This window comes from Leucoraja erinacea, chromosome 38 (genome assembly GCF_028641065.1).
Source record: "Leucoraja erinacea ecotype New England chromosome 38, Leri_hhj_1, whole genome shotgun sequence".
Classification (NCBI taxonomy): domain Eukaryota; kingdom Metazoa; phylum Chordata; class Chondrichthyes; order Rajiformes; family Rajidae; genus Leucoraja; species Leucoraja erinaceus.
Window position 1 is genome coordinate 3,104,530 of NC_073414.1, and position 25,648 is coordinate 3,130,177.

At 48.7% G+C, this 25,648-nt stretch overlaps 1 protein-coding gene across 2 annotated transcripts in view; it reads left to right on the top strand.

Annotated features, from left to right (window-relative positions):
• Nucleotides 1-25,648, top strand: part of map3k10 (mitogen-activated protein kinase kinase kinase 10) — a 42,034-nt gene that overhangs the window by 4,533 nt on the left and 11,853 nt on the right. Inside the window, exons 2-3 of one of the 2 annotated variants that reach the window (XM_055663620.1) lie at nucleotides 6,566-7,490; nucleotides 24,181-24,361. In XM_055663620.1, coding sequence (XP_055519595.1) covers nucleotides 6,764-7,490; nucleotides 24,181-24,361 — 908 coding nt within the window. In that variant the 5' untranslated portion in view covers nucleotides 6,566-6,763. Of the gene's footprint in view, nucleotides 1-6,479; nucleotides 7,491-24,180; nucleotides 24,362-25,648 lie in introns of those variants that run through there. The other variant, XM_055663621.1, reaches the window with a different exon arrangement.

Below are 25,648 nucleotides of genomic sequence, written 5' to 3' on the forward strand. Positions count from 1 at the left end.
ATTAATTTATTGTATTATTAATCAAAGTATGATTATTTGTGTTATTGCTTTAACAGACAGGTCGGTGAGGCTGCAGCAAGTAGGAATTTCATTGTTCTTTAGTTTAGTTTAATTTGGAGCTGCAGCACGGAAACAGGCCCTTTGGCCCACCAAGCTCACGCTGACCAGTGATTAGCATGGTCCATTAGCACTATCCTATACACTAGGGACAATTTACAATTTTTACCGAAGCCCATTAACCTACAAAAACCTTAACGTCTTTTGAATATGGGAGGAAACCCACGAGGTCACGGGGAGAACGTACAAACTTCATACAGACAGCACCCTAGTCAGGAATGAACCCTGGTCTCTAGCGCTGTAAGGCAGCAACTATCCCACTATACCACCATTCTGTTCTGTTCCCTTGCATATAAGAATTAAATAATCTTGATTTTTGTGATCACGGTGGAGTTACTTGTTCCTATAGGCGGATGTTTCGGTGACTGAGGGGCACAGATTTGAACTGGGGGGCAAAAGACACAAGGTGGAAGAGCACAGTGACATACTCACTACCTGCAGAGGGAGCTGGCAGACTCAATGGGGTTTCAAAGGAGAAGTGGATGGGTACAAGGGGAACTCATTTGCGGAGCCTGGGGAAAAAGTAAAGAACCGATGTGACTCCTGTGCAGATTTGATGGGCCAAATGGCCTTCACTTGTTCCATAATGCTTGCTATGTCGTGCTTAATTATCACCCATGAGCACAGGAGGTTACAGGGAGTGGAGTACACTGACAGGCACTGACATACGTACCATTTATGAGTCCTACAGGAGGCGTTGCCTCAAAAAGGCAACCAATATCATCAAAGACCAACACGAAAAAAAAGACACAACATGCTGGAGTAACTCAGTGGGTCAGGGGACATCTCTGAGATGCTGCTGGACCACTGAGTTACTCCAGCACTTTGTGTCTTTTTTTTGTAACCCAGCATCTGCATTTCCCAGTGTCTACAAAGACCACACCACCCTGGCCACGCTCTCATTTCATTCCTACCATCTGGTTTGGGATTTGCTCTGCCAAGGACAAGAAGGCTCTGCAGAGAGCAGTGCGTTCGGCCGAACGCACTATGGGAACTTCACTTGCCCCCCTGCAGGAACTATACATCAGGAGGTGCAACTCCAGAGCCAACAACATCATGAGAGACCCCTTCCACCCCTGCAACGGACTGTTCCAGCTGCGACGGTCAGGCAAACGCCTCCGTTGCCATGCGATGAGAACGGAGAGGTTGAGAAGGAGTTTCTTCCCAGAGGCCATTCGGACTGTAAATGCCTATCTCACCAGGGACTAACTCTACTGAACGTTTTTCCTTCCATTATTTATTATGTAAAAGAATATGTGTGTTTATGATTGTGTTTTTAGTTTGTTTGGTTGTTTGTCTTTTTGCACAAAAGTCCGCGAGCATTGCCACTTTCATTTCACTGCACATCTCGTATGTGTATGTGACAAATAAACTTGACTTGACTTGAGGAAGAAGGTACAGGAGTCTGAAAACTGTGCATGCCAGGATCAAGAACAGTTTATTCCTAAACAATCATCAGGCTCTCTCTGGGGCTCTCTCTCAATCTATTTCTGTTTCGCTCTCTCTCTTTCTCTCACTGTCTTCCCCACGCTCTCTTTCTTTCTAATCTCTTCTATCTTCCCCATTCATATACACTGTCAATATTTGTGTCTCTGCCTCTTTTCTCTTTTTTCTACTACTTTCAGCTCTCTAATTATCTCTCTCCCTCTCCCTCTCTCCATCTCCCTCTCCCATCTCCCTCTCTCCATCTCCCTCTCCATCTCCCTCTCCCTCTCTCTCTCTCCATCTCCCTCTCTCTATCTACATCTCCCTATCTCCCTCCCCCTCTCCCTCTCCCTCTCTCCCTCTCCCTCCCCTCCCCCTCTCTCTCATGCACATATTGTTTAGTATTCTCTCTCTTTATCTCCATCTTCTTTCTTTCCCGGTACATTTCTTCTGTCTTTCTGCCCCTCTTCTCCCCTCTCTGCCGATCTATTTTTCTCTCTCATCCCTCTCTCAAGTCTCTCTATATGTCTGTCTTTCTCTCCCCCATTCTCTATATCCCCTCTCTCTCTTTCTACTTCACCATGTGTATCTCTGCTTCTCCCTCCATAGAACTAGTTGGTCCTTCAGTCTGCGGGAAGTTTGAGTCGGGCAAACTAATGACAAAATGAAGACTCTCGTCAAAAGCATTGATTGTAATCATGTGTTGTCTTTCCGCTGACTGGTTAGCACGCAACAAAAGCTTTTCACTGTACCTCAGTACACGTGGCAATAAACTAAAGTGGAACTGAAGCTGAAGGCCCACCATTTTATAGCTGGATTTAGAATAACAATTTTTTACGCAGGCATCTCCGATTCTACCGACCCACACATTAATCTCCCGAACATTCTGCTGAGCAATCAGTTTTTTGCTACACTTTCCCAGGACCTGCCTCAATTTACCCAGTTGGAGTTGAGCTCAGTAGAGAGCGAAACTAATTTGCAAAACTGATGATTCATGAATGCAATTTTGTCGTGCTCGGTAATATTCTCCCCAGCAATCGCTCCTTCTGCATTCACATTATTCACATTATTCAAATTCCTGACAGTCCTTTGTTTTCCACACTTCTCCCAGCCCATCGATTTCCTTCCCTGCTTTAATACTTCCAGATATATCTCCATCTTTTTTTTTTCTTATGTCCTTTTCTTTCCTCTGCACTCTGCTTTGCTAGCTTTGGGGTCTTTTCTACTTAATCTCTCCATTCTTTCTTTTCATCTTTCCTTGTTTTCTTTTTTCTTGTTTTTAAAATTTAGGTTAAAAGGTTAAAAATAATTGTATAATTGTGATGCCGATCGTTTTATCCTTGTACAATTAATTGCCTCTAATAAAGATAAATTGATAATTTTTTTTTTAAACTTCCAGAGGCAACTGCTTCTCTCCAGCAATGGGATCTTTCTCTGCTTGCTGCAGTTTGTGGCTTAGAGTTTCATTCTGGTGACTTGGGTGGGGGGGGGGGGTAAAACTCAGGTTGCCATAGTTTGGGGAGGGAGGAGAAGGGGTGATGCGGTCTTTTAGGAGGAGCCTAAAAGCCATGGACCTGCCTAATCTGATTTTATAGAGGTGTATCAAATCATGAGAGGAACAGATCGAGTAGACGCACTGAGTCTCTTAATAGAAACATAGAAAATATGTGCAGGAGGAGGCCATTCGGCCCTTCGAGCCAGCACGGCCATTCATTGTGATCATGGCTGATCGTCCCCTATCAATAACCCGTGCCTGCCTTCTCCCCATTGATTCCACTAGCCCCTAGAACTCTATCTAACTCTCTCTTAAATCCATCCAGTGACTTGGGCTCCACTGCCCTCTGTTGGTCTTGCCCAGAGTAGGGGAATCGAGAAGTAGAGGGCATAGGATTAAGGTGAAGAGGAGGAAATTTCAGGCATTTTGATGGGAATGAAGGCAACGGGGAGCAGGGAGAGAGATTAAAACCTGAGGCCGAGCAGCTGAGATTATATTGAATGGTGAGTTGGGCTTGAGGGCCGAGTGGCCTACTCGTGCACTTGTTTTCTTATGTTCTTATTGAGTCCAACCAGTCTGAGTGAATATTTCTCTTCTTGATGTTCCTGCAACTTTTCCTTCTGTATCTTCAATGGAATTGAATTGAAAGATACAGCATGGAAACAGGCCCTTTGGTCCACTGAATCCACATCGACCATCCATCAACCCTTCACACTAGTTCCATGTCATCCCACTTTCTCATCCACTCCCTACACACTAGGGGCAATTTACAGAGGGCCAATTAACCCGCAAACACGCACTTCTTTAGGATGTGGGTGGAAACATGCAAACTCCACACAGCCAGCAACCGAATCAGGATCCAAACCAGGTCTATGAAGCTGTGAGGAGGCTGCTTTACTAGCTGCGCCACTGTGCTGCACTTAATTTTTTTTTGTTGATATTTCTCTATTCAAAGCTCCTGCCATTTTTGCTCATCTAAATGTAAACATATCCTCGTTCCAGGTATATCAGCTGCCACCTCTGCAGTCACATCGTGAGTTGCTGCACGTTTTCTGCTTTTATTGTTATTGCAATATTGCTTTTGTTTTGCAAATGTCCTATTGTTTCATTTTCAAATTCAGAACTCTATTCTTCCCGCCCCTCCAATAAGCCGGCAAGTCTGTGTGTGTGCACATACGGCAAAGCATTGCCAAACGCCCTCTCGCCGTCCACTTCACAACTTTAAAATGCAAATGCTGTGTTGGAAAGACATTCCAGACCAACCTACATGACGCTGATGGATTGAAACTTTAAGAATGCTTTTACAGAACGTACAACTGTCAAAACTGAAATTTAATGAAACAATGCAGGATATAAGGGCAAAAAAAAACAAATGAGGATTTTGTTATTTGCATTATGCAAATAAACTGCAAACACAACAAATATGTCCATTAAACAATTTCCACAGCGAGCCCGCCCTTCACTACGCTCATTGGCTCAAAGCCTGACAATTAAACTGTACTGCCAAAGAGAGGCACAAAACACTGGAGCAACTCAGAGGGACGGGCAGCATCTCTGGAGAGAAGGAGTGGGTGAAGTTTCGAGTCGAGACCCTTCTTCAGACTGACAGTCAGGGGAGAGGGAGACTAGTGAGATGGATGGGTAATGTGTGAAAATGGCAGATCAAAGCCCAGACGATGTTCATAAACATGTAGAATGGTTTATTGTTAGCAGGGGCGAAGGTGACAAAGAGGCATGCAATCAGAAAATTGAATCAGGACAGTGGAACTAGCCGGAGAACTAAGGCGGGGGAGGGAGCGACTAGTTTCACTGTCCAGACACAAAATGCTGGCTCACTCAGCGGGACAGGCAGCTTCTCTGGAGAAAAGGAACGGGTGACGATTTGGGCCGAGACCCTTCCACAGACTGGAAGAATCTTCTGAGTCTGAAGAAGGGTCTCGACCCGAAACATCACCCATTTCTTCTCTCGAGAGATGATGCCTGACCTGCTGAGTTACTCCAGCATTTAGTATCTGTCTTCGGGCGTTCAAGTTCAAGTGAGTTTATTGTCATGTGTCCCTGTATAGGACAATTAAATTCTTGCTTTGCTTAAGCACACAGAACATAGTAGGCATTTACTACAAAACAGATAAATGTGTCCATATACCATGATATAAATATATACACACATGAATAAATAAACTGATAAGGTGTAAACCAGCATCTGCAGTTCCTTCCTACATTACTGGTTTCACTGTCCTCCTGATTAATTTTTCTGATTGTATACCTCGTTGTCACCTTAACTCCTGCTAACAATAAACCATTCTACATTTCCTTGAGCATCGTCTGCTTTGACTGTCGTTTTCACACCTTACCCTTCCATATCTCTAGTCTCCTCACTCTTCTGACTCAACCTGAAGAAAGGTCTCGACCCAACAAGTCACCCATTCCTTCTCTCCAGAGATGCTGCCCGTCCCGCTGAGTTACTCCAGCTTTTTATGTCTGTAGTGGGCGAGACAACCCTTGGAATCTTGGATAAAAGCTGGAGTAACTCAGCGGGACGGGCAGCATCTCTGGAGAGAAGGAATGGGTGACGTTTCGGGTCGAGACCCTCTTTTCATAGACATAGAAACATAGAAAATAGGTGCAGGAGTAGGTCATTCAGCCCTTCGAGCCAGCACCGTCAATCATTGTGATCATGGCTGATTGTCCTCAATCAATAACCCGTGCCTGCCTTCTCCCCATATCCCTTGACTCCACTAGCCCCTAGAGCTCTATCTAACCCTCTTAAATCCATCCAGTGATTTGGCCTCCACTGCCCTCTGTGGCAGGGAATTCCACAAATTCACAACTCTCTGGGTGAAAACGTTTTTTTCTCACCTCTCAGTCTTAAATGACCTCCCCTTTATTCTAAGATTTCAGACTTGGAATCTTCTCCACAATTCAGAAAGATCATAGGTTACACAAAAAAGCTGGAGAAACTCAGCGGGTGCAGCAGCATCTATGGAGCGAAGGAAAAGGGCAACGTTTCGAGCCGAAACCCTTCTTCAGACTGATAGGGGGTGGCGGGGAAAAGGAAGGAAAAAGGAGGAGGAGGGCTGAGGAAGGGGAGGAGACAGCAAGGGCTAACAAAATTGGGAGATCAGAAAGATCATGGTTGACCCTTTAACGTAAGCGACAGCCAGTGATGGTGATTGTACGTCCAGATACAGATAGACACTAGGAACTGCCGACACGAACTGCATGCACAGTGCCAGCCTGCTCAGGGTTGGATTGGGAAACGTTGCATGTCATGCTGCTGCTGCTGCTTTGACCTGCTGCGGGGCAGCTGATGCGCGCGCGGCACGCTGGGAGTTGTAGTCCGCGTGCCGGTCGGCGCCGGCGTTGGACTCGGGTCGTGGAACTACAGGTCCCGGCAGCCACCGCGCGGCCCGGGCTCCCATGTAACAGCTGAGAGCCCCGGGGCGCTGTGACAAGCCGCAGCCGGAACGGTGAGCCCTTGTTTATTTCAACGCGGAAGTAGTGACCTTTTAAATTCATTTTCCGCAGGTTGCTCGGTACATGTTCTGTCGGAATCAATGCAATGCAGAAGAATAGAAGAGATGGCAATAAAATAAGACCCCATATGCGGGGGGAAGGGTTGCATGGCTCCTTAAAGCCGGGGACTGGGCGAGAAGCAGAAGCAGAAAACCGAAGCCTTTCATTAAAGGCATAGCCTCGGGACTCAATGGCCAAGCCGCTGCATGGATGCACAAGTCGGCATTTTCTGCAATGGAGCCAGCGGCGATGAATTGCATCGGGTCCCCGGTTGCCTCTTGCAACGGGGACCCTCGGAGGCCGCCCTCGCAGCAGGCTCAGGCTGCTCCCGGCTTCTGGACGGCGGTGTTCGACTACGAGTCGACGGCGGACGAGGAGCTGACCCTCCGGCGGGGCGACGTGGTGGAGTTGCTGTCTCAGGACTCTACCGTGTCCGGGGACGAGGGCTGGTGGACGGGCAAGATCAGGGACAAAGTCGGGGTGTTCCCCTGCAACTACGTGAGCAGCCGGGGCTACCCTCCACCTCCGCTGGTCGACTTCCACGAGTTGTTGCTGGAGGAGATCATCGGCGTGGGAGGCTTCGGCAAGGTGTACAAGGGGCTGTGGCGGGGCGAGGAGGTGGCGGTCAAGGCGGCCAGGCAAGACCCGGACGAGGACATCAGCGTGACCGCGGAGAACGTCCGCAAGGAGGGCCGGCTGTTTGGCATGCTGAGGCACCCCAACATCATCCTGCTGAAGGGGCTGTGTCTGAAGGAGCCCAACCTGTGCCTGGTCATGGAGTACGCCCGAGGGGGAGCTTTGAACCGAGCCCTCTCCCGGAGGAAGGTCACCCCTCACGTCTTGGTCAACTGGGCGGTGCAGATAGCAAAGGGCATGAACTACCTCCACAGCGAAGCCGTGGTCCCTGTGATCCACCGGGACCTCAAATCCAGCAACAGTAAGTAATTCCATTGAAAAATAGTTGCAGGAGTAGGCCATTCAGCAGGAGTAACTCAGCAGGACAGGCAACATCTCTGGAGAGAAGGAATGGGTGATGTTTTTGGTCGAGACCAGCACCGCCATTCAATATGACCATGCTTTAGTTTGCCACAAAGTATTTTCCCTTTTAGATATTGAGATAGGCGGAAAATGTTGAGCAGGTCGGGCAGCATCTGTGAAGAGAGAATATTCTCGGTTTAAACCGAGGGTAGACACAAAATGCTGGAGTAACACGGGGGGAAAAAGTATTTTCCTTTTTAGATATTGAAACTAAGTGGAAAATGCTGAGCAGGCCAGTCAGCATCTGTGAAGAGAGAAACATAGAAAATAGGTGCAGGAGTAGGCCAGTCAGCCCTTCGAGCCTGCACTGCCATTCAATATGATCATGGCTGATCATCCAACTCAGTATCCTGTACCTACCTTCTCTCCATACCCCCTGATCCCTTTAGCCACAATGAGAATATACACATGGGTAGGAAGGAACTGCAGATGCTGGTTGAGGACGGTAAACATGCTGGAGAGGGCATCTCTGGAGAGGGCTAAGTCTGAAGAAGGGTCTCGACCCAAAACGTCACCCATTCCTTCTCTCCAGAGATGCTGCCTGTCCCGCTGAGTTACTCCAGCATTTTGTGTCTATGCTCGGTGTAAACCAGCATCTGCAGTTCCTTCCTGCACAATGTTGTTTGGTACTTCCAGCAGTGCTGGAGGTACTCAGCAGGTCAGGCAGCATCTGTGGAAGGAATGGAAAGGAGATGTTTTGGGTGAGACCTTTCTTCAGTCTGATCTTAGTCCATTGCCTCCACAGACACTGCCTGACCCATTGGTTTTCCAGCACTTTGTGCTTTGCTCTAGATTCCAGTATCTGCAGTCTCATGTGCCTCCAGTGATTTGTATTTCAGCTTTCTGGCATCTGCCGTGTTTCTGCTTTGGTCGGAGAGCGGCGGGACATGGTGGGAGGGATTTAATGACAGAGGGGGGAGGCTGAAGCAAAGAGAAAGGAGTAATAAAACACGGGTCCAGGGTGGTCTGTGTGGGAAAAGCGGAGGTGTCATCCAAAATTAAAGTGAAGAGTGATGACTCCGAAGGATAGACACGAAGTGCTGGAGTAACTCAGAGGCAGCATCTCTGCATAGAAGGAATGGTTGACATTTCGGGTCGAGGCCCTTCAGTCCCCGAACGTCGCCCATATCTCCACCTGGCAGCATGTTCGAGGCACCCATCACTCTTTAGACTTTAGAGATGCAGCGCAGAAGCTGGCCCTTCGGCCCACCGAGTCGACGCTGACCAGTGATCGCTCCGCATACTAGCACTAGCACTGGGGAAGTTTTCAATGTTACCGAAAGGCCAATTCATTGAATTGAATCCTTTATTTGTCATTCAGACCTTTGGGTAATTTACAAACCTGGACGTCTTTGGAGCGTGGGAGGAGACCGGAGCATCTGGAGAAAACCCAAGCAGTCATGGGGAGAATGCACAAATTCCATACAGGCAGCAGCTGTAGTCAGGATCGAACCTGGGTCTCTGACGCTGTTAGGCAGAAATCCTATCACTGTGCCACCCAGTGTACAAAAAAAAATTGCTCCACACATTTTCCTATAACCTTTGCACCTGTCACCTTTGAGCTCTGCCCTCTAGTCTTTGACTCGACTGTTTCCACTCTGGAGAGATGGGTTCTGGCTGTCTTCCCATTTATGCCTCTCATCATTTTATAACCTGCCATCAGGATTCCACTCGTCTTCCTTCAATCCTATCAGATCTATCTCAAAGGTTCAAAGGTTCTTTATTAGTTGGTGTAGTGAAATGTGTATTGCCATTGCAGCACATACAATAGAAAACAACATATAAGAATGATAAAGAAATTTAAACATAAAAACATCACCCTCACAATGGTTCCCATTGTGAGGGAAGGCACAAAGTCCAGACCCCATCCCCATGTTCACCCATAGTCGGGCCTATTGAGGCCTCCGCAGTCGCCGCTACGGAGGCCTGATGTTCCAGGCCGTTCTCGCCGGGTGATGGTGCTCCGGCGTTGGGAGAATCCTCACAGCAGCTTGGACCTTCCCCTCTCAACCCCATTCTCCTGTCTTCTCCCCATTACCCCTGACACCCGTACTAATCAAGAATCTACCAATCTCTGCCTTAAACACATTCACTAAATGACCTACACAGCTGTCTGTGGCAATGAATTCCACTGAATCACCACCCTCGGACTAAAGCGATTCCTCCTCATCTCCTTTCTAAAGGTACGCGCTTTTTGATTTTGAGGCTGTGCCCTCTGGCCCTACACTCTCCCACTAGTGGAAACATCCTCTCCACATCCACTCTAACCAGGTTTCTATGAGGTTTCTCTCCCCCCTCCTTATCTTTCTAAACTTGTGTTGTGATGGACAAGTTGGGCTGAAGGGCCTGTTTCTGACTCACTGGCTGATCTGCCTCTAGCCTTGCCACCTCTTCCCTGGCACGTTCCCTGAAGCCCTCGATTTCCCGAACGTTCGGAAAATGTATCTGCTTTCTCTTCAAATATTCCCAATAAACCAGCCTCCATTGCCCTCCAGGATAGAGGTTGCAGCCGACCAACCAGGCTGAGACCCTGTCATGCAGTGACCAGGATAAAGCAGATATCACAATGATCCTTGAGGGAAGGGAATGTGCTGTCCATTGCGGTAGAGTTGCTGCCTTACAGCGCCAGAAATCCTGACTGCGGGTGCTGTCTGTACGAAGTATGTACATTCTCCCTATGACCGCGTGGGTTTTCTCCAGGTTCTCTGGTTTCCTCCCACACTCCAAAGACGTACAGGTTTGTAGGTTAATTGGCTTCTGTAAATTGTCTTTAGTCTGTAGGCGTGATCACTGACTGGCATGGACTCGGTGGGCCGAAGGTCCTGTTTCTGCGCTGTATCTCTAAAACTAAAATTAAGCGTTCAAAGATAGTTTGTACAGGAAGAATCAGTGATAAGATGAAGCCAGTATCTGATAGTCAGCCAGAGAATGGCATGAGAGAGGTACAGAAAGAACAGATTTCTCTTTAGTTTTAGATACAGCATGGAAGCGGGCCCTTCAGCCCACTGAACTGGAAGATAGGAGGTTGTACAGGGTCTTGGTGAGACCACACCTGGAGTATTGCGTACAGTTTGGCCACCTAATCTGAGGAAAGACATTCTTGCCATAGAGGGAGTACAGAGAAGGTTCACCAGACTGATTCCTGAGATGTCAGGACTTTCATATGAAGAAAGACTGGATAGACTCGGCTTGTACTCGCTAGAATTTAGAAGATTGAGGGGGGATCTTATAGAAACTTACAAAATTCTTAAGGGGTTGGACAGGCTAGATGCAGGAAGATTGTTCCCGATGTTGGGGAAGTCCAGAACTAGGGGTCACATTTTAAGGATAAGGGGGAAGTCTTTTAGGACCGAGATGAGAAAATCATTTTTTACACAGAGAGTGGTGAATCTGTGGAATTCTCTGCCACAGAATGTAGTTGAGGCCACTGTTCATTGGCTATATTTAAGAGGGAGTTAGATGTGGTCCTTGTGGCTAAAGGGATCAGGGGGTATGGAGAGAAGGCAGGGATGGGATACTGAGTTGGATGATCAGCCATGATCATATCAAATGGCGGTGCAGGCTCGAAGGGCCGAATGGCCTCTACTCCTGCACCTAATTTCTATGTTTCTATGATCAGCCATGATCATATTGAATGGTGGTGCAGGATCGAAGGGCCGAATGGCCTACTCCTGCACCTATTTTCTATGTAACAAAACACCCGGAGGAAGCCTATGTGACCGCAGGGGGAACATGCAAACTCCGCACAGACAGCATCCGAGGTCGGGATCGAACCTGGGAACCTTGGGCTGTGTGACAGCAGCTCTACCAGCTGCGCCAGCGTGCCGCCCTTATGATTCAGCTGCTGTATAATATTATGGGCCATGTTACAACATTCCTGTGCTCCGTCCTCTTCCCTTGTGTATGTGCGCAAGGTCGCCAATGTCGTCACAGTAAGGCTCTTCTTGCTCCTGCACCAGAGATGCCTGCCCCTACTGGGAAAGGAAATCGATTAAATGCTTAAAATATCTCTGCAGGAATTTACATGCGAGGAGTATATTTGCATTGCAGCACGCAAACTGGCCATTCTGCCCATCCCGTTGATGTTATCTCCCTCCACCCCCCTTGTGTATCATCATCTCTCCCCCTTAGACTAGCGCCCTTAGACAGTGTCATGTGGGAGTGTTCTGCACTGGTCCCCTCTCCTGCATCGGATGCATGAGTGACCTTGTTATTTTTGTGGGTACACAAAAAAGCTGGAAAAACTCAGCGGGTGCAGCAGCATCTATGCAGCGAAGGAAATGGGCAACGTTTCGGGCCGAAACCCTTCTTGTGACCTCCTTCCTCTCCTTCAACTGGGAACATCTTCTCCGCGACTATTCCCAGAGCTGCACGGCTCGGGAGGAGGCCCTTCAGCCCACAATGTCCGTGCGTGCCAAACACGGTACCAAGCTCAACTAATCTCCTTTGCATAATCTGCATGTGATCATAACCACACATTCCCTGCACATCCATGTGCTGATCTAAAAGCCTCTTAAACACCACTGTCGTATCTGCCTTCACCCAGGCAACATGTTCCAGTCACGCAGTGCCGCATGTGTTAAATATATAGATAGATGCACGGCACATCTCCTTTGAACTTTCACCCCCCTCTCCCTTTACAGCTCTGCCATCTAGCCTTTGACATTTCCACCTTGGTGGGGGATTGGGGGGGAAGGTTCTGACTGTCTACCCTATCTACGTCTCTCATACTTCTATCAAGTCTCCCCTCAACCTCTGCCATTCCGGAGAAAACATTCCTAAGTCTATGCAACCTCTCCTTTGTATCTGAAACGCTCCAATCCAGTTTTCCTCCGTGCATGGAGGGTTAATGGGACCTCTGGCGGGAGCTCCACCTCGTTCCGTCTGAAACTCGATCTGTGGACTGTTTACACACAAGCAGCTGCCTCCTGCCAAACATGCCGAGCATCCCCTCTCCTCCCCTCTCCTTCCTCTCCTTCCTCTCCTTCCTCTCCTTCCTCTCCTTCCTCTCCTTCCTCTCCTTCCTTCCTTCCTCTCTCTCCTCCCCCCTCCTTCCTCCCCTCTCCTTCCTCCCCTCTCCTTCCTCCCCTCTCCTTCCTTCCTCCCCTCTCCTCCTCCCCTCTCCTTCCTTCCCTCTTCTCCCCTCCTCTCCAACCTCCTCTCTCCTCCTCCCCTCTCCTCCTCCCCTCTCTCCTCCTCCCCCCCTCCCCTCCTCCCTCCTTCCTCCCCTCTCCTTCCTCCCCCTCCCCTTCCTCCCCCCTCTTCCTCCTCCTCCCTCTCCTCCCCTCCCTCCCTCCTCCTCCCCTCTCCTCCCCTCTCCTCCCTCTCCTCCCTCTCCTCCCTCTCCTCCCTCTCTCTCCTCCCCTCTCCTCCATTCCTCCTCTTCTTTCTTCCCCTCACCCCCCCTCTCCCCCTCACCCCTCCCCTCTCCTCCCCTCTCCTCCCCTCTCCTCCCCTCTCCTCCCCTCCCCCCTCCCCTCCCCTCTCCTCCCCTCTCCTCCCCCTCCCCTCCTCTTCCTCCCTCCTCCCTCCCTCTACCCTCTACCCTCCCCCCCGGCTGTGTCCAGGGTCTGAAGGCACGCTAGCGTTTGATGCCGCAGTTGGCTGGGCACAGCAGCGAGCTGCCATCTGCTGCCTCCAGTGCCCCAGTGCCTTCACTGCACCAACAAATTAAGAGCAAGCCTCCCACAGATGTGATAATTAACCTCTAATTACCAATTAGCTGAGGAGCAGCTTCCCCAAGGGGAGTGCACCTTGGCTGAGAGGTGAACGCTCACTGGTGGTGCTGAACCATTTGACTGGACCCACCCTCCACACACACACACACACACACACACACACACACACACACACACACACACACACACACACACACACACACACACACACACACACACACACACACACACACACACACACACACACACACACACACACACACACACACACACACACACACACACACACACACACACCCCACCCAACAGTCAATTTCATGTTCTCCAAGGGTGCTGCTTGACCTGCTGGGTTACTCCGGCACAAGCTAATATATTCAATGCACAATATTTTATCCATCATTGCTTTCCTTGGTGGTGGCATTGAGTATAAGAGTCAGGAAGTCATATTGCAGCTTTCTAGGAGTTCCGTTAGGATGAGTTTGGAGTGTTGTGTGCAGTCTTGCCGCTCCATAATGGGAAGGATGTGGGAGACAGAGAAGGCTTACCGGAATGCCTAGGAAGGAACTGCAGGTGCTGGCTTACACCGAAGATAGCTACAAAGTGCTGGAGTAACTCGGCGGGTCAGGCAGCATCCGTGGGTGGCGTTTCTGCTTGAGAACCTTCTTCAGACTGAGTCATGGGAGATACAGAGATAAGGAAGTGTAAGGTGTGAGAAGGAGACAAAGGGGATGGTATTAGATATGAAGAGAGGCTGAGGGGCATTTTCTCTGGAGTATTAGAGGCTGAGGGGTGACAATAGACAATAGGTGCAGGATTAGGCCAATCAGCCCTTCGAGCCAGCACCGCCATTCAATGTGATCATGGTACCCCGTTCCTGCCTTCTCCCCATATCCCCTGACTCCGCTATCTTTAAGAGCCCTATCTAGCTCCCTCTTGAAAGCATCCAGAGAACCCGCCTCCACCGCCCTCTGAGGCAGAGAATTCCCCAGACTCACAACTCTCTGTGAGTTTGGTGGCCTTGTAGAAGTATACAAACTGAGGAGAGGCAGAGATAGAAGACAGACAAAAATGCCGGAGAAACTCAGCGGGTGAGGCAGCACCTATGGAGTGAAGGAAATAGATGACGTTTCGGGTCGAGACCCTTCTTCAGGCAGAGATAGGGGGCAGTCAGCACCTTTTCCCCAGGTTAGAAATATCAAGTTCTGGAGAAAATGTAAAGATGTGTGAGGCTTTTTATTTACACAGAAGATGGTGTGTGCCGGTAAAACATTGGCAAGAGCCGTGGGGCAGAAACAGTGGTGACGTTTCAGAAGCTATTTGTATGGGCACATAGATACGCCGAGAGTGGAGGGAAATGATTTGAGAATTAAGGGACAAATGTTTAGGGGCAACATGAGGGGGAACTTCTTTACTCAGAGAGTGGTAGCTGTGTGGAATGAGCTTCCAGTGGAAGTGGTGGAAGCAGGTTCGTTTTTATCATTTAAAAATAAATTGGATAGTTATATGGTCGGGAAAGGAATGTGGGGTTATGGTAGATGGGACTAGGTGAGATTCGAAGGGCTGAGATGGCCTGTTTCCGTGCTGTAATTGTTATATGGTTAAATGGATTGCGTGCAGGAAGATTAGATTAGTCTAATTGGGCATCCAGATTGGCACGGAAATCATGGGCTGAAGGGCATGTTCCTCTACTGTTCTGTTCTCTGTTCTTAACCCAGCTGAATAAACAGGGTTTTGAATGCCCTCGAGCTTAAAGCGCTCAGAAATAGATACGTTGACTTTGATTAGCTGAATGGGTGATATCAGTGGAGCCTTTTGGAGATACCTTTACTTGTAACTTAACCCCGCTAATGAAACTTTCAGCAGTTCCATCGCTCATCAGACTGAAACCAAGTCTCGTTAATCTTTTGTCCACTCGGTGTCGGTGCCAGTGAGTGACTCCTGGCCAGCGGAACCAGGCCTGGAATCTGCGAAACGTGCTTTGGTTTAGTTTGGTTTGGAGATACAGAGCAGAAACAGGCCCTTCGGCCCGCCGAGCCCGTGCCGACCAGCGATCCCCGCAAATTAACACTATCCCTCCCCCTCGCGGGTCTGGAGGAAAAGGATAGGTGGTGCTTTGAGTCGGAACGTTCCTTCAGACCATCCAAGTTCAAGTTCAAGTGAGTTTGTTGTCATATGTCCCTGTATAGGACAATGAAATTCTTGCTTTGCTTCAGCACAACAGAACATAGTAGGCATTTACTACAAAACAGATCAGTGTGTCCATATACCATAATATAAATATATACACACATGAATAAATAAACTACAGATAATTGGTTATTAATAATCTCAGTTTTGTCCGAGCCAAGTTTAATAGCCTGATGGCTGTGGGGAAGACTCACTCCCTCCACTTTCTTGATCTCCCTATTGACTGATGTGGAGTCTGAAGAAGGATTCCTACCCGAAATGTCACCTTTTTCTCTGGAGATGCTGTCTGATCTCCTGAGTTACTCCAGCACTTTGCATCTTTGTTCGGTATAAACCAGCATCTGCAGTTCCTTTTTACAGGTATAAACTTAAACAAGGTCACACCCCCGCCTCTGCCCCCCCCCCCCCCTCTCCCCACTTCTCTCTTGCAACCATTACCCCTCAAGTCAAGTCAAGTTTATTTGTCACATACACATACGAGATGTGCAGTGAAATGAAAGTGGCAATGCTCGCGGACTTTTGTGCAAAAGACAAACAACAAAACCAAACAACCAAACAAATTATAAACACAATCATAACACACATATTCTTTTACATAATAAATAATGGTAGGAAAAACGTTCAGTAGAGTTAGTCCCTGGTGAGATAGGCGTTTACAGTCCGAATTGACTCTGGGAAGAAACTCCTTCTCAACCTCTCCGTTCTCACCGCATGGCAACGGAGGCGTTTGCCTGACCGTAGCAGCTGGAACCTCCTCCCCTCTCCTGTAGGTTACTTGTCTTGGTAAAATTGTGAATTGTCCCTACTGTGTGTAGGATGGTGCTAGTGTGCAGGAATCACTGGCCACAGAAACATAGACAACAGGTGCAGGAGTAGGCCACTCGGCCCTTTGAGCCAGCACTGCCATTCAATATGATCGTGGCTGATCATCTAAAATCAGTACCCCGTTCTTGCTTTCTCCCCGATTCCCTTGACTCCGTTAGCACAAAGATCTATATCTAGTCTGAAGAAGGGTTTTGGCCCGAAACATTGCCTTCTTCCTTTTTTGTGTACCTTCGATTTTCCAGTGTCTGCAGTTCCTTCTTAAACACTATATCTAGCTCTCCTGAAACCATCCAGTGACTTGGCCTCCACTGCCTTCTGTGGTGGAGGTCGGCGCGGACTCGATGGGCCGAAGGGCCTGTATTACTAAACTGCCACATTGCACGGGAGTGCCCGGCAATAAGTAAGTAAGGTTATTTGCCAAGTATTCACATACAAGGAATTTGCCTTGGTGCTCCGCCCACAAGTAACAACATGACACACAGTGACAGTTACGAATGACTCAAACACTAAACATTAATAATAATAAAACATTAATGATAAAACACCATTGATCAAGCATGTGAACCAACAAAATACCAGCTCAAAGGGAGGCTACAGATTGTTGGCTGTTGAGTAGAGCAACTACTTGTGGATAAAAACTGTTTTTATGTCTGGCTGTGGCAGCTTTGACAGTCCGGAGGCGCCTTCCAGAGGGAAGTGATTCATAGATTTTGTGGCCTGGGTGAGAGGGGTCAGAGATAACTCCCAAAGGCTGCCGTGCTGTGTATTGGGAGTCAATAGACTGTGTGTGTGTGTGTCACCCAGTAACACTCGCAGTGCCGTGGAGCAAAGTCAGGAGAGGAATGCAAACATACTTGTGCAGATAATTGGATGTGGCAGAGCTCCAGCCAGCCAGCCTACCTGCCTCCTGACCTGGCCGGCTGCCACCCTCCACACCACTGGTTGCAGCAACACCCTGATTCCACGGCCCTGCACCCTCCACACCACACCGCCCCCCCATGGGCTACCCGTTCCATTCCCACTCCAGGCTACTCGAGTACCCCCCCCCCCGCCCCGCACCACAGCGCAGCATGTAGAGCCTCTGCCTCACAGCACCAGAGTCCAAGACCACAGCACACGGCCTCAAAATTAAAGGGGGGGGTATGGGCTGGTTAACCGAGAGTGTCAAAGTCCAGGTTTGTAGTTTCGGCTCAGGGTTTGAAGTGCGAAACTGTGCAATTGCTTTGATTGCTGAATTGGCTTCTTATCGCAGCCAACACTCACTTCCCCCTCTGCCCAGAATAGTTGCGCCTCTCTGATTTTGGGGGCTAATTAAACCGCTGGCTGTTACCCAGGGACGCCTTCGGAGATGGGCATCAGGTGTTGTTGGGCGATCAAGACACGCTGCAGTCTGCCCGAACCTCGTTGGCCCCCCCATCCGAGCGCGGTGTCCTTCGGGGAATGTTGCCGACTGACCCGCTCCAGACTGCTGACGGACGCACTGAAGCTCGGTGCAGCCAACGCTAAAGATCCTACAGCGAGCAAGATTGTCCACTCGACGAAAAAGACATTGTACGGTCATGGGCAGATTCATGGGTGATTTTAGGCCCCATTTCCGTAACCGGCTTCCGTCTCCGCACCATAGATCCCGTAGCGGAGCAAAGATACTAGTGCGGAGACGGAAGCCGGTTACGGAAACATCCTCGTAAAAATCAAAAGTTATTTGGTAAAAATCTTCTCATTTTCAGAATTTTAATTTATTAACACAAACTGTTCCCCCGCAACGTTGATTACACTGCGAGTCGGGTCGGGTCGGGTCCGGTTACTGAAATGGATGAAAAAAAGGCCCACGTTCCGCTCCGTTGCATACTACACGTCAGCCCATTGCATTTAGCAGGAGTGGTCTATCCTGCTCCGCTATAGGATCTTTGCTCTAAAGCACAGTTGCAGTCACAGCACCTTTTTAAGGTGAAGGCGAAAAGAGCCAATGAACTGTGGCCTCAACTACCTTCTGTGGCAGAGAATTCCACAGATTCACCACTCTCTGAGTAAAAAATGATTTTCTCATCTCGGTCCTAAAAGACTTCCCTCTTATCCTTGAAACTGTGACCCCCTAGTTCTGGACTTCCCTAACATCGGGAATAATCTTCCTGCATCTAGCCTGTCCAACCCCTTAAGAATTTTGTAAGTTTCTATAAGATCCCCCCTCAATCTTCTGAATTGTAGCGAGTTTGATTTTTTTTTTAAACTCGGGAGAGCTCTTGGAATGAACTCGTATCGTGGGACAGAGCTATCACAATCAAACCATCCAGTGTACAGATAGAGGATAAAGGAATAATGTTGAGAGGAGGATAATGCCTGATTCTGTCTGAAGGAGGGCCTCGACCCAAATTGTTACCCATTCCTTCTCTCCAGAATGGCCCAAGTCTGCCCCTAGACAAAAAAAAACGTATTGCAGAATGCCATGCCTTTGGTTCCTATTGCAAAGCAGCAAGATCCTGTTAACTGTATCAGGCCCAGACCCATGTTCCGCTTGGGTAGCTTGTGACCAAACGGTTTAGATCACAGCACAGGAACATCCACTTCGCCCACAATATCTGTATCGGACATGTAGCCAAGTTAAACTAATCCCTATCTATATCGGTGAGACCAAGCGGAGGTTGGGCGATCGTTTCGCCGAACACCTCCGCTCGGTCCGCAATAACCAAGCTGACCTCCCGGTGGCCCAGCACTTCAACTCCCCCTCCCCCTCCGTCTCCGACCTCTCTGTCCTGGGTCTCCTCCATGGCCACAGCGAGCAGCACCGGAAATTGGAGGAACAGCACCTCATATTCCGTTTGGGGAGTCTGCATCCTGGGGGCATGAACATCGAATTCTCCCAATTTTGTTAGTCCGTCTCCTATTTCCCCCTCTGTCTCCATAGCCTTCGGGATGCTGCTGCACCCCCGCCCCCGATCAGTCTGAAGAAGGGTTTCGGCCCGCAACGTTGCCCATTTCCTTCGCTCCATAGATGCTGCTGCACCCGCTGAGTTTCTCCAGCTTTTTTGTGTCCTTCTTAAACTAATCCCTGCCTGTACCTGATCCATATTCCTGGTACATTTATACACTTGTTTTGCATGTTATCGAAACAAAATCAGATAATACTAAACACAGATACAATCCAGCCACACTCGAGTACAATATATAATATTGTACTCAGACAGATACCTGGAGGTCTAGAGCTCTAGGGGCTGGTGGAATCAAGGGATATGGGGAGAAGGCAGGCACGGGTTATTGATTGGGGACGATCAGCCTTGATCCCAATAAATGGCAGTGCTGGCTCGAAGGGCCGAATGGCCTCCTCCTGCACCTATTTTCTATGTCTCTGTACGACAGGTGGGACTGGCTTAAATGGGGCATTTTGGTCGGCAGGGACAATTTGGGTCAAAGGGCCTGTTTCCGTGATGTCAGCCTCTATGACTCTAATAGGTCACATTGCAGGAATGGAACAACTAGAAATGGTGTTTTAACGGGTAGAAAAGTGCAGGTGAATGCGAGAATCCGTGGGGACGTTGACGAGAAAGTAGCGAGAATATAACGAGATGTTACGATACGATAGGACTTTATTAATCCCAGGAGGGAAATTGATCTGCTAGCAGGCATAAAAACACAATACGGTGACGAGTGGAAAGGATTGGGGATGTGCAAAGATTGGGGAGGGGGAGGGAGAGGGGAGTCAGTCTCAGTCTACCCCTCGACGGAAGGGGGAGGAGTTGTACAGTTTGATGGCCACAGGGAAGAAGGATCTCCTGTGGCGTTGTGTGCTGCATCTTGGTGGAACCAGTCTGTTGCTGAAGGTGCTCCTCAGGTTGACCAGTGGTGGCACGGAGGGGGTGTGAGCTGTGAGCTGTATTGTCCAGGATGCCCCGCAGTTTGAGGAGCACCCTCCCCTCCAAGACCAACCTCCCATGAATCCAACTCTTTCCCCCAGGACCTTCCTGATGTAGGATTAGCGTGAATGGGTGTTTGATGGTTGGTGTGGTCCAATGGGCTAAAGGGCCCAACTCCATGCTCTTTGTCTTGGAGTCTATAAAATGGTGAACCCACTTTGTAGGGGTTTTAGATTTTTTTTTTTTAAAGAGATACAGCATGGCAACAGCCCCTTTGGCCCACGCCAACATTGCCCCTTCACCTTAGTTCCATGCTAGAAACATAGAAATTAGGTGCAGGAGTAGGCCATTCGGCCCTTCCAGCCTGCACCGCCATTCAATATGATCATGGCTGATCATCCAACTCAGTATCCCGTACCTGCCTTCTCTCCATACCCCCTGATCCCCTTAGCCACAAGGGCCACATCTAACTGCCTCTTAAATATAGCCAATGAACTGTGGCCTCCACTACCCTCTGTGGCAGAGAGTTCCACAGATTCACCACTCTATGTGTGAAAAAAGTTCTTCTCATCTCGGTTTTAAAGGATTTCCCCCTGATCCTTAAACTGTGACCCCTTGTCCTGGACTTCCCTAACAACGGGAACAATCTTCCTGCATCTAGCCTGTCCAACCCCTTAAGAATTTTGTAAGTTTCTATAAGATCCCCTCTCAATCTCCTAAATTCTAGCGAGTATAAACCAAGTCTATCCAGTCTTTCTTCATATAAAAGTCCTGACATCCCAGGAATAGACTCAAAATGCTGGAGTATCTCAGCAGGACAGGCAGCATCTCTGGAGAGGAGGAATGGGTGACGTTTCGGGTCGAGACCCGAGTATAAACCAAGTCTATCCAGTCTTTCTTCATAAGACATTCTTTCTTCATGCTATCCCACACTTCCATCTATTCTCTACACTCTAGGGCCAATTAACCTACAAACATACAGGTCTGTGGGATGTGGGAGGAGACCCAGCTCCTGATGTCAGGATCGATCCCAGGTCTCTAGCGCCGTGAGGAAGCGGCACTACCCGCCGTGTGCCGCCATTATTGAGCAATCACTTCCTGGTAGACCACGACACAAAGTTTTCATTTGGGCAGAGCCCCGAGCTAGTTCTTGGGTTTGATTTAGTAGGTACATCCTCGAGGTAGAGATAGATTGATAGACAGCGTGGAAACAGGCCCTTCGGCCCACCGAGTCCGTGCCGACCAGCGATCCCCGCACACAAGCACTATCCTTACAATTTCACCGCAGCCAATTCACGGACAAACGTGCACGCCTTTGGAGGAAACCGGAGCACCCGGAGGAAACCCACGGGGAGAACGTGCAAACTCCGTACAGACAGCACCCGTAGTCAGGATTGAACCCGTGACTCTACCGTCGGCCTTGGAATAAACGGGGTCACTGACACAACCTGGGTGACACACACAGGACAGCCGGGGACCGGACCGGACCGGTCAGGGCTCCGGGTTTTGGGCATTTTCATACCTCCTGGAATCCGTCCAGCTCGCATGAATGAGGGATTTGATCCCTGAAAACAATTTGCATGGGGATACAAACATGTGCAGCCGGAGATGTGAGTCGGACAAACACAGCGCTTGTTCTGTGCAGTGTGGGTTTCAGTCTCGGCCAGTGCTATCCTTTGTTTGGCTTTGCACACTCACTCACAAACAAACAATAAAACTGCTTAACCTTTGCTATGCCACCGTTGCCAGCCTTGTCCTGTCCCTCACACCAATGGTGGGGGGGGGGGGCTAACCCTGGCCCTGATGCAAAGAGCCAGTAGGCTCTCCACCCTACACACGCAGAATATTGTCTGAGGATTCAGCCTCATACAGCTATGGGGTGTATGTCAGGGGTGATGGGGAGAAGGCAGGAGAATGGGGTTGAGGGGCCAAGGTAGGCCAGCCATGCTTAGTGTTCAAGAAGGAACTGCAGATGCTGGAGAATCGAAGGTGGACAAAAGTGCTGGAGAAACTCAGCGGGTGCGGCAGCATCTATGGAGTGAAGGAAATAGGCAACGTTTCGGGACGAGACATTTTTCACACAGAGAGTGGTGAATCTGTGGAATTCTCTGCCACGGAAAGTAGTTGCAGCCAGTTCATTGGCTATATTTAAGAGGGAGTTAGATGTGGCCCTTGTGGCTAAAGGGTATGGAGAGAAGGCAGGGATGGAATACTGAGTTGGATGATCAGCCATGATCATATTGAATGGCGAATGGTGCAGGCTCGAAGGGCCGAATGGCCTACTCCTGCACCTATTTTCTATGGTTCTAAGGGCGGTCCCGTACAGGACAAACCAATTTAGCCCAAAATATACGGGATGTCCCGGCTAATACGGGACAGTTGGTGACCCTGGCCACGGTTGAATGGCAAAGTTGACTCGATGGCACAAATGGCTGACTTCTGCTAAACATGTTATCTGGGCGGAGGCACCACTGACTGGGAGTGGCAAGTCATAAACCTAATCAGTAGGCAGAGACCTTTAGCCTTTCATCCCAGGGTGCGGCTCAGTTTACTCCCTGCATTCCTGCATTTAATTCAACAAGGGTTTGGTCGGTCGGTCGGGCAGAGTGGAGGGAAAGAGGGATTAGTCCACATTTAAGGCACATGAGCTGATGTTTAAGTTTCATGTTTACTGAGGTACCATGAGATCTTTGTTCTGCATGCTATCCAAACAGAGCAGATAATACTATACACAAATACAATCAAGTCATCGAAACCTAGAAAACAGGTGCAGGAGTAGGCCATTCGGCCCTCCGAGCCAGCACCGTCATTCAATATGGTCATGGCTGATCGTCCGAAATCAGTACCCCCCGTTCCTGCTTTCTCCCCATATCCCTTGATTCCGTTAGTCCGAAGAGATAAATCTAACCCTCTCTTGAAAACATCCAGTGAAATTGCAGGGAAGTGGGTCAGGCAGCATCTCTGGCGAAAAGGAATAGGTGATGTTTCAGGTCGAGACCCTTCTTCAGACTGAGTATCGGGGGAAAGTAAAAGAAGGGATATACAGCGCCTTCCATAATGTTTGGGACAAAGACCCGCCATTTATGAATTTGCCTCTGTACTCCACAATTTGAGATTTGTAATCGGAAAAAATCACATGTGGTTAAAGTGCACATTGTCAGATTTTTTAAAAAGGCCATTTTTATACATTTTGGTTTCACCATGTAGAAATTACAGGTGTTTTATAGAAAATTACAAAATTCTTAAGGGGTTGGACAGGCTAGATGCAGGAAGGTTGTTCCCAATGTTGGGGAAGTCCAGTACCAGGTTTAAGGATAAGAGGGAAATATTTTAGGACCGAGATGAGAAATGTATTTATTTTTTAAAAGGAGTGGTGAATCTGTGGAATTCTCTGCCACAGAAGATAGTTGAGGCCACAGTTCATTGGCTATATTTAAGAGGGAAGTCAAGTCAAGTTTATTTGTCACATACACATACGAGAGAAGGCAGTGCAGTGAACTGAGTTGGATGCAGCCGTGCTCATATTGAATGGCGGTTTTGTGCGAAGGGACAAACAGAAACATACAACCAAACAAATTATGCAGGAGTAGGCCATAACACTTAACTGCATATTTCAATAGATCATGGCTGATCATCCAGATGTATCCCGTACCTGCCTTGGCTAAACCCCCTGATCCCCTTAGGTATGGAGAGAAGGCTCTTAAATATAGCCAATGAACTTGGATGATCTACCCTCTGTGATCAGATATTCCAGAGATTCGGTGCAGGCTCTGAAGGGAAAAAAAATGGCCTACTACCTGCACCTGTTTTCTATGTTTCTATACCTTGGATAGACCGTGGGGGGCGGGGGGGGGTGGGGGGGGGGAGGAGAGTAAGGGAAAATGGACGGTTTGGCATGGGGGAGGGGGAGGGGGCAAAACAATGGGGGAGCGTCGGTGGTATTTTAACATTGTCAGTGCCCTTTAGGTGGCAGCTATTTGCATACCTTGTGTGTGCGAGCAAAGAATGAGATTGTGACCATGGAGTATTCTTCTCCGTTGCATCGTTCCAGTTTTGATCCTGGAGCGGACCGAAGACGACGACCTCAGCAACAAGACGTTGAAGATCACCGACTTCGGGCTGGCGCGGGAGTGGCACCGCACGACCAAGATGAGCGCGGCCGGGACCTACGCCTGGATGGCTCCCGAGGTCATCAAGCTCTCCCTGTTTTCCAAGAGCAGCGATGTGTGGAGGTAAGAGGCAGGGGAACCATCAGAAGGGCCTCGTCTCGCCAACGAAAGCACCCGAACCACTCCCAAGCAAACACACAGGAACGCAGCTTGGTTCTTGGTTTCTTGGTCCTCCAAAATATTCCAAATGGAATTTAAACTGGAGGTGGTGGAGGGAGGACTTAAGCCAGAAAGGGTGATTGGGAAGAAAGAGCTACTTTAAATTTAGTTGTAACTATAGTTGGGTGGAGATTATTCCCTGCTTTAATTGTGCGGGGGAAGAACGAATTGCTGTACACATCTGTATACATCTGTATACAATAGACAATAGGTGCAGGTGTAGGCCATTCGGCCCTTCGAGCCAGCACCGCCATTCAATATGATCATCCACAATCAGTACCCCGTTCCTGCCTTCTCCCCATATCCCTTGATTCTGTTAGACATAAGAGCTCTATCTAACTCTCTCTTGAAAGCATCCAGTGAATCGGCCTCCACTGCCTTCTGTGGCAGAGAATTCCACAGACTCACAACTCTCTGGGTGGAAAAGTTTTCCTCATGTCAGTCCTAAATGGCCGACCCCTTATTCTTAAAACAGTGACCCCCTGGTTCTGGACTCCCCCAACATCAGGAACCTTTTTCCTGCATCTAGCCTGTCCAATCCTTAAAGAATTGTATATGTTTCTATAAGATCCCCATTGTACAGAGGTACAGTGAGACACAGCTCCGTACAGGCAGAAGCCGGAGTCGGGATTGAACCCGGGTCTCTGGCGCTGTGAGGCAGCAGCTCTACCCGCTGCTTCACTGTGCCGCCCTGAGTTGTATAGAAATTTCCCTAGAAATTCAATTGCATGTTGCCATTTTTAGATGTGTGGTAATTTCAGTTTAGTTCATTCCGTTTATTGTCAAGTGTATCGAGGTACAGTGAAAAGCTGTTGTTGCGTGCTATCCAGTCAGCGGAAAGACAATACATGATTACAATCGAGCCGTCCACAGTGTACAGATACATGATAAGGGAATAACGTTTAGTGCAAGGTACAGCCAGTAAATAATAATAATAATAATAATAATCTTATTTATATAGCAAATTTTTAGTCAACTTGCATTGACCCCAAAGTGCTTCACATAATTACATTAAATTTTACACACATGCAAAGGTGGGTGAAGTGTCTTGCCCCAAGGACACAACGACAGTATGCACTCCAAGCGGGATTCGAACCGGCTACCTTCCGGTCGCCAGCCGAACACTTAGCCCATTGTGCCATCTGTCGTCCGATCAAGGATAGTCCAAGGGTCACCAAAGAGGTAGATAGT